Source organism: Ursus maritimus, unplaced genomic scaffold, assembly GCF_017311325.1.
Source record: "Ursus maritimus isolate PB19 unplaced genomic scaffold, ASM1731132v1 scaffold_26, whole genome shotgun sequence".
NCBI lineage: Eukaryota > Metazoa > Chordata > Mammalia > Carnivora > Ursidae > Ursus > Ursus maritimus.
Genome location: NW_024425119.1, coordinates 8,430,020 through 8,439,832, shown reverse-complemented (window position 1 = coordinate 8,439,832; position 9,813 = coordinate 8,430,020). Strand labels below are relative to the sequence as shown.

The window sequence follows — 9,813 nt, the reverse complement described above, 5'->3', positions numbered from 1 at the left end:
CGCTCCATTAACATCCAGCAGAGAGAGCTGCTTTCAGGAGCTGCTGGAAGTGACTGTAGCAATATGAATGGAGATCCATGAGGGAGTTAGTTAAGAACAGGGAAAAACAGCACTGGGGAGCGGCTTCAGAAGACATATGATCTAAGCTCTGACTTCCCGACTCCTTTAGAAGATACTGACTCTTGAAAGTGGAGAGGCTAACGTGGGAGTTCTTTGACAATGACCCTCTCAGAACGTGGTCCCAAATAGTTGCCTGATCAGCTACAAATGGTGAGGACAATACAGTATGAATGAGTATATGCCCAGGCTGGTGTAGAAATAATTATGTTTACGTAAATATAGATGTACACTAATACTTGAATTTCGTTCTTGCTGGTGAGTTCAGATAATACAAGTCTCAGAAAAGATTTCTCAAATTGCTTAGTTTCTGTTTTTTTACACCCCCCCGCCTTTTTTTTTAAATCTACCCTTTGAGTTCCTAAGTTCCTTCTTTTAGTACATTTGCTGACATATGTTTAAATGCTATGATTCTTACTGTGTTGGTCCTGGGGATTGGGCCTCTCTCTGAGGTTTTTCATTTTCATGAGATTCCTCTTAGGGTTGTTTGCCTATCTGGGGCTACTGTTCGTGATAGGAAGTATGACAAGTTGCAACCATGTTCGGGTTTCATTTTAAGATGTTTTAAGGAAGAAGTGAAAAGGATTTTTTGAACAGAGCAGATTTCTTAATATGACTTCAGAGACCACTTACGCTGAATTGAGTTTCAAAGATGAATCCAAGTCCTCAGGCACCAAATCATGGCCTCCTGCAGGTAAGAAGCATTTTTCTGGTGGTCAGAGTTTGTGATGAGATGAAGGATGAAGAGAGAATACTATAAATGAAGCCTAGGTAATGTTAGTTGCTGATTCTCTGGCCACAGTTGGGACACATCAGATTCTCCGTAGATTAAGTTGCCTGAAGGTACACATTAAGTACAGTTATACTCTAACAAAATTGAGGTGTGACAAATCCACTACAGTCCTGAGCTAAGGAGAGTGCTAATTATGCTGAGAAGTTGTTCTCCTGTGATCTCTAAGGCTGAGTGAGATGCACCATCAGCCCACATGCAGGGGCTGTTGAATTAGCAGGCTCGGTTAGAGGGGAAGAGTTTGAGTGGAGAGTGTTGTGGGTGTATTTGTTAGTACTGAACTAACGTGGAAACAAAGACCATTGCGGATGAAAGACAGAGGGTCTCTCACATTACAAGGGAAATTGCCCTGCATTCAGAAAATCTATTGCATACCCCACTTGTCAATACCTCGTAACTTTGAGAAAACAATTCGTTTTATTTTTTTATGGAGGCATGATCGACAAATAACATTATATAGTAAGTCCCCCTTATCTGTGAGAAATATGGTCCAAGATCCCCAGTGAATGCCCGAATAGTGGATAGTACTAAACCCATATACTGTGTTTTTTTCCTGTACATAGATACCTTTGATAAAAGTTTAATTTAAATTAGGCACAGTAAGAGATTAACAGCAATAACTAATAATAAAACAGAACAATTATAACGATATACTATAATAAAAGTTATGTGAATATGGTCTCTCGAAATATTGAGCTATATTCACCTTTCTTTTGTTTGTGATAATGTGAGGCAATAAAATTATTATGTGATGAGATGGTGTGAGGTGAATGACATAGGCATTGTGACCTACCTAGTGTTAGGATCATCTGCCTCCAGACCACAGTTGACCACAGGTAACTGAAATCGTGTAAAGGGAAACTGTGGGTAAGGGAGGGGACTACTGTGTTAGTTTCAGGTGTACAGTGTAATGATTTGATTTTTGCATATATTTGTGAAATGATCACCACAGTAAGTCTAGTTAACACTCATCACCATAAATAGTGACACAATTTTTTTCTTGTGATGAGACCTTTTAAGGTTTAATCTCTTAGCAACTTTCAAGTATGTAATAATATTTAATAGTTGATACTACTGTAATAATCTATAGCATTAACTATAGTTAACATGCTATACATAACAACCACAACTTCTTTATTTTATAGCTGGAAGTTTGTACCTCTTAATCCCCTTCACCCCCACCTCTGGCAACGACCAATCTGTTGTTCTCTGTATCTGTGAGTTTTGCTTTGTTTAGTTTTTTGGATTCCACAGATCAGTGAAATCAGATGGTATTTGTTTTCTCTGACTTACTTCACTTAGCATAATGTCCTCAAGGCTCATCGTGTTATCACAAGTGGCAAGAGTTTCTTCTTTATTTATGGTGGAATAATATTCTATTGTATATAAATATCACATTTTCTTTATCCATGCATGGATGGATGGACACTTAGGTTACTTCCTATCTTAGCTACTATAAATAATGCTGCAGTGAACAAAGGGGTGCATATATCTTTTTGACCTAGTGTCTTTGTTTTCTTTGGATAAATATCCAGTAGTGAAGTTAATAGATCATATGATATTTCTATTTTTAATTTTTTGAGGAACCTCTGTACTGGTTTCCACAGCAGCTGCACCAGTTTACATTCCCAGTAACGGTGCATGAGGGTTCCCTTTTCTTCAAGTCCTTACCAACACTTATTTCTTGTCTTTTTGATACTAGCCATCGAGAAAATAATTCTTTACCATGAAATAGTGACTAAAAAGGTCTGACCGTATTTTAAGAATGTGATGAGGGAATGACTATAATAAAGATTTATGTGCTATGGCATTATTTAAAGTAGTTAAAGTTGGGAACAATCTGGAAGATTATTTACATATATAATGAAATACTGTGCCACCACAGTAGTGTTAAAGAAGAAAATATGGTTGTATGGAAAATGTTCGTGGTATAGTGTATGATAGTGGGTCAGAAACCAGTATATATGGTATGTCGATCATGTGGGAAAATGTGTATGTATGTATGTATATACACTTTAAAAATTATTGGAAGGATATATACCAAAACATTAACAACAGTTGTCCTCAATGAATACTGTGCTTTTATATATTTTCTGAAGTTCCTATAAGGAACATTAGTATTTTTTTCCTATTTTCCTATTATTTAAGATGTCATATGGTTGGCAATACTGTGTCATCCAAGAAAAGGGAAAGAGGAAGAGAAGGAGAAAGGAAGTAAAAGTCAGAATTTATTACTGATGAACTCATTTGATTTCTCCTTCAGCTCCCAAAAAGAAGACCAACCCACACAAAAGTAACCCCAGTTTTCCCAAGTTACTTCTTTCCTTATTCCTGGTACTTCTGCTGCTATTGACAATCTCATTTTTTACCGCTTTTATCAGTAAGTATCCATTTGAATCTATGAGGAATGTCTGCCTTATATAAAGAGATGACATCCATTAGATACTGACATTTAATAATGGGTATATCCAGAAATCTGGAAAAGAAGGCTTCTTTGGGGATGGAGGGGGGACACAATTAATGGGAATCTGTTAGGAATTTTGTTATTTATTTGAACTCAGTTTATAAAAATAATGGAATCCACTCTAGAGACACTGAAAAATATATGTGTGTACATGTGTAGAGGGACATCTGTTGGGCACCATTTGTACCCTAGACAGTTGTGTGAGGACAAAGCTATATTTGCCTATTGGTGTTTATAAGGCCGAGGGGTTTTGCACAGACACATGTTTTGAGATGAGCAGGTAGACAAAAGGAGATGGGAAGAAACATTCTAGGAAGAGTTACCCATTGAAATTTCACCTTACTTATGTCTGTCCTGCCCAAGACTGTAAGATCTAAAAGCCAATTTGGCAAGTGAGTGGATTTCCTCATATCTTTGGCTTTAAGAATTTATCAGATTTTTAAAAGGCATAAGAACAGGGGGACACAAACCTTGAGAGACTACGGACTCCAGGAAACAAACAGGGTTTTAGAGGGGAGGGGGATGAGGGGATGGGCTAGCCCGGTGATGGGTATTAAGGAGGTCTTGTGTTGCATGGATCACTGGGTGTTATACGCAAACAATGAACCATGGAACCCTGTATCAAGAACTAATGATGTACTGTATAGTGACTAACATAACATAATAAAAAAAAAAAGGCATACGAAATAGTGAAACGTGGTGGGTCAAGGACCAAATGGGAGATAAGGAGGAAAGAAAGAGAAAATTCATCTTCTAGAGGGAGAGGTAAGTTATTTTTAAGTTGTGAGATACTTGAGTATATTGGTGTGCTGAGGAATAAGAGCCAGTTGAGAGTAGATAAAGGAAAGAAGATGAAGAAAATAATGCCCACTCCTCCTGATTAATGCTGGATTAAAAAAAATTCTTACTCTCTTGGTAACCCAGAACTCCTCAGAATTAGCTCATTTCCGCCACAAAGACCTATGCTGTGTACATCCTCAGATAGAAGTGTTTGTTTTCCCTCTCCTCCCACCTCCAAGGCTTAGCCTTTGCATTTGGTATGGAAGGAAAATATGGATAAACCCCTTTGCAGTCATTCTAATGGAACCATCATGTCCTCTTTCAACTACTGATCTTTCAGCTGGAGAAATCTATGGTTTCAGAATCAGTAGAATAAGGATTACATTGAATGTGGGGTGATGAGAAATCTTTTCTGTGGTCAGGATCGTTGTCAAACAATTGGGTGTTTGTAGATTTTGTTGCTATAAAATAGAATCTAAGAAAGTAACAATAAAAAGTCAAACACTACCAGGAAAATGAATGGCCTTTTTTTTTTCCCCCAGTTTTTTTTCAAAAATATTCTCAGCTTCTTAAAGAAAAAAAGACTATAAAAGAACTCACTCACACAGAATTGGAATGTATGAAAGAAAATTTGACTATGGAAGGTAAGAATTAATGTGCCTATAATTCAGTGGTTGACTATATTGTATAAAGATACCAAGTCAGTATTTCCAAAAAGATTCACAGGTAGATCATACTAGGAAGTTGAGTCTCATGGTCATTTAAGCTTTAAGTGTAGCAGTACATAAGACCTAAAATTCTTACATGCATATCTTTGTCTGTACAAAGAAATAGTCTTTATTGTGGAACTGGCTGTTTAAATCCCTGGGTAATCTCTTTATGGAATGATTGTCCAGCCACATCCTTGCTCTTCTCTCCAAAATACACTTTCTCTGTTTTTATAGTATGTATAGGCTGAGAATTTTCCAGATCTTCAAATTCTGGTTCCTTTTTGTTTAACACTTTCTTCAATTTATCTCTTTCCTCCTGCATTTTACTATCAGCAGTAAAGAGAAATCAGGCCACAGCTCTAACACTTGGCTTAGAAGTCTTCTCTGCTAAATATCCAAGGCTGTCACTTACAGTTCTATCTTTCACCCAACATTAAAACACAATTCACCAAATTCTTTGCTATTTTGTAACAAGAATTGCCTTTCCTCCAGTTTCCAATAACATACTTCTCGTTTCCATCTGAGACCTTACCAGAAGCATCTTTAATGTTCATATTTCTACCAACATTCTGTTTATTATAGGATATGTATGGTCTTTGAGATGATAGGAGCTTTCTCTACAGCTCTCTTTTCTTTCTGAGTCCTCACCAGAATTACCTTTAACATCCATATTTCTACCAGCAGCCCTTTCAAGGCAACCTAGGCTTTTACTAGCACGCACCTTAAAACTCTTTTAGCCTCTACCCATCTTCTGGTTTGAAGCCACTTTCACATTTTTAAGAATTTGTTACACCCCACTTTGGTACCAAATTAGTCTGGTACCAAATATGGTACCATATTAGCCTACTTGGCTGCCTTAGCAAAATATCACAGACTGGGTAGTCTAAACAACAACTTATTTTCTCATAGTAATGGAGGCCAGAAGTCCCAGATGACACAAGAGTTGGTTTCTGGTGAGGCCTTTCTTCTTGGCTTGTAGACGGCCACCTTTTTGCTGTGTCCTCACATAGCCAATTCTGTGTGTGAATGGGGAGGGAGAGAGAGCTTTCTGGTGTCTCTTCCTCTTCTTATAAGAACACAAATCTTGGGGTGCCTGGGTGGCTCAGTTGGTTAAGCATCTGCCTTCAGGTCAGGTTATGATCCTGGGGTCCTGGGATCAAGCCCTGCATCGGGCTGCCTGCTCTGTAGGGAGTCTGCTTCTCCCTGTCCCTCCACTTGCTGCTTCCTCTGCTTGTGCTCTCTCTCTCTCTCCCTGTCAAATAAATAAATAAAATCTTAAAAAAAAAGAACCCAAGTCCTATTGGATTAAGGCCCTACTTTTTTTTTTATAACCTCATTTAACGTTTATTACTTCCTTAAAGTCTACAACTGTAGTCACATTGAGGATTATAACCTCAACACATAATTTTTGGGGAACACACTTCAGTTCAAAACAAGTTTCTATGTAATTTTTTGGAAATTCTTGTGTATGTGATATTTGTTTCTCCTATCCTAGTTATTAATTTATTTAATTGTCTATATCAGTAGGTACTCATGGATATTTATCTTATACTTCGGGTTGCAGTCCAATACTATATTTATTTTGTTGCTCAAATTGTTCTACCTTTGCCACTGGGAGTTCTTTCAGTTGGTTCCTGTGGTCCTTTGACTTGCTCCCATCAATGTGTTGCTATGCTTTGTTTTTGAGCACTTCCTTACTTTCTGGAACTGTAATATTCTCTGGGCTTATATTGTATATTTCCTGTCTCAGTCTTAGAATCCCCTATTTCTCTGTGGAGCCATGGCTGCTGTTATTAAAGAATGGTATTAGAAACCAAGATTTGGATACTAGGTATGCTCATTGCTGCTGAGGTGTTATTTCTTTTAGGCCCTCTCAGTTCACAGGACAAGGGAATGTGTATGTGCATACTAACCTATGTTTGTACATATATTGATAAATATTTGTATATGTAATTATGTATATCTATAATAAGGTACACATCAGGTTTTACTGATGTCTAAAACTTTCATCGATTACATTGCATCATTCTAGCCCCTTGATATCTTTAATGACCACTCCAGCAGAGAGAAATCTGGTTGCCATCATCTGCTCAGTACATTTACATAATTATTCAATTCCAGTTAACACATGTAGCAGTATCAGAGTTGTAAACTCAAACCTCCATGGGAAACAACTTCATCAACTAGAATACAGTGCTTATGTGCAGTTTCTTTTGACTTTACTCTTATCGATTCCATTGCCAAAGTTATTGAGGTCATCCTACCCACCCCTAGTGTGGTTGTTTCCAACACTTGTAATACAGTTAGATTCTCTTGTCACAGTCTTCATTCTTTCATGGACCCCCTGACCTCCTAAATTTTTAAAATTTGCGTGGGTGGCTCAGTTGGTTAAGCATCTGCTTTTGGCTCAGGTCATGATCCGAGGGTCCTGGGATCGAGTCCCATATCAGGCTCCCTACTTTGTGGGTAGCCTACTTCTCCCTCTGCCTCTGCCTCTGCCTCTCTCTTTCTGTCTCTCGTGAATAAATAAATAAAATTAAAAAAAATCAAAATAAAAAAATAAAATTAAATAAAATTTGCATTCAATAAATATGTAAAGTTATGTGGATTTTGACAAATGCATAAAGTTATGTATTTTTACATAAAAATCTCCTGTGCTCCACTCTCCTTTTCAGACTCTTGGTAACCACTGAAATTTTTACTGCCTATATAGTTTGGCCTTTTCCAGATGTCTTATCATTGGAATTACAGTTGGTAGTCTTTTTACTCTAGATTATTTGATTTTATCATATAATTTTTTTATTGAAGTATATAATTAACATACAATAGTATATTAGTTTCAGGTGTACAACGTATTGATTTGACAATTCTGTATGTTAATGTTCACTTTGGTGATTATAGTCACTATCACCATACACTGTTATTAATATTATTATTATTATTATTATTTTTATTTTTAAAGATTCAGAGACAGTGAGAGAGGGAACACAAGTGAGGGGAGTGTGAAAGGGAGAAGCAGGCTTCCTGTTGAGCAAGGAGCTCTATGCGGGGCTCGATCCCAGGACTCTGGGATCATGACCTGAGCCGAAGGCAGACACTTAATGGCTGAGCCACCCAGGCGCCCCTGTTATTAATACTATTGAGTATATTCACTGTGCTGTACTTTTCATCTCCATGACTTATGACTTATCTATTTTATAAGTGGAAGTTTGGGGGCACCTGGGTGGCTCAGTTGGTTAAGTGTCCAACTTTGGATTTCCACTCAGGTTGTGATTTCAGGGTTGTGAGATTGAGCCTTGCGTTGGGCTCAGTGCTGGGTGTGGAGCCTGCTGAAGATTCTCTCTCTCCCCGTTCCTCTGCCCCTCCCCCTCTCCAAAAAAGAAAAAAAGATAATAAGGGGAAGTTTGTACTTCTTAATCCCCTTCATTTATTTCACCCATCCCCCCCACCAACTTCCCATCTGGCAACCATCAGCTTATTCTCTGTATTTAAGAGTCTGTTTATTTTTTGGTTTTTGGTTTGTTCATTTGTTTTGTTTTTTTAGATTCCACAAAGTGAAATTATATGGTATTTGTCTTTCTCTGTATGACTTATTTCACTTAGCATAATACTCTGTAAGTCCATCCATGTTGTCACAAATAGTAGGATTTCCCTCTTTCTCATGACTGAATAATATTCCGTGGTATATAAATACCATATCTTTTTTATCCATTCATCTATCAGTGGGACACTGAGGTTGCTTCTATATCTTGGCTACTGTAAGCAATGCTGCAATAAACACAGAGGTGCATTTATTTTTTTGATTTAGTGTTTTTGTTTTGTGGGGAGTGTCAATATTCAGTAGTGTAATTACTGGATCATATGATATTTTTATTTTTAATATTCTGAGGAACCTCCATACTGTTTTCCATAGTGGTTATACCAACTGACATTCTACCGAATGCATGAGGTTTCCCTTTTTCCCACTTCCTAGCCAATACTCGTTATTTCTTGTCTTTTTGATATGAGCCCATCTGGCTGGTGTGAGGTAATATCTGACTGTAGTTTTGATTTGCATTTCCGTGATGACTAATGATGTTGAACCTCTTTTGATGTGTCTGTTAGTCATTGTATGTCTTTGGAGAAGTGTCTGTTCAGGTCGTCTGCCCATTTTTAGTAGGATTATTTGTTTTTTTGTGTTGAGTTGTATAAGTTCTTTATATATTTTGGGTGTCAACCCCATTTGCAAATATCCTTTCCCATTCACTAGGTTGCCTTTTTGTTTTGTTGATGGTTTCCTTTGCTGTGAAAAGCTTTTTTATTTTGGTATAGTCCCAATTGTTCATTTTTGTTTTTGTTTCCATTGCCAGAGGAGATATATCCATAAATATGTTGCCAAGGGATTACCATCCCTATTTTTTCTTTTAGGAGTTTTAGTTCTCACATTTAGGTCTTTATCCATTTATTTTCATGTATGGTGTAAGAAAGTGGTCTAGTTTTCTTTTGCATGTAGCTGTCCAGTATTCCCAACACCATTTATTGAAAAGATTGTATTTTTCCCACTGTATATTTTTGCCTCCTTTGTCATAGATTAATTGACCATATAACTGTGGGTTTATTTCTGGGCTTTCTGTTCTGTTCCCTTGACCTATGTGTCTATTTTTGTGCCAGTACCATACTGTTCTTATTACAATAGTTTTTTTTTTTAATGATTTTTTTATTATTATTATTATTATATTATGTTAGTCACCATACAGTACATCCCCGGTTTCCGATGTAAGGCTCGATGATTCATTAGTTGTGTATAATACCCAGTGCACCATGCAATACATGCCCTCCTTACTACCCATCACCGGTCTATCCCATTCCCCCACCCCCCCTCCCCTCTGAAGTCCTCAGTTTGTTTCTCATAGTCCATAGTCTCTCATGTTTCATTCCCCCTTCTGATTACCCCCCCTTTCTTTATCCCTCTC

General features: G+C 37.4%; 1 protein-coding gene across 2 annotated transcripts in view; it reads left to right on the top strand.

The window, feature by feature from the left end:
• Nucleotides 1-553: 553 nt before the first annotated feature.
• The window catches only part of LOC103656164 (C-type lectin domain family 4 member A), a 26,947-nt gene continuing 17,687 nt past the window's right edge, over nucleotides 554-9,813 (top strand). The window contains exons 1-3 of one of the 2 annotated variants that reach the window (XM_008683497.2): nucleotides 555-811; nucleotides 3,171-3,287; nucleotides 4,694-4,795. In XM_008683497.2, the coding sequence (XP_008681719.2) occupies nucleotides 730-811; nucleotides 3,171-3,287; nucleotides 4,694-4,795 (301 nt within the window). In that variant the 5' untranslated portion in view covers nucleotides 555-729. Of the gene's footprint in view, nucleotides 812-3,170; nucleotides 3,288-4,693; nucleotides 4,796-9,813 lie in introns of both variants that reach the window. The other variant, XM_008683498.2, reaches the window with a different exon arrangement.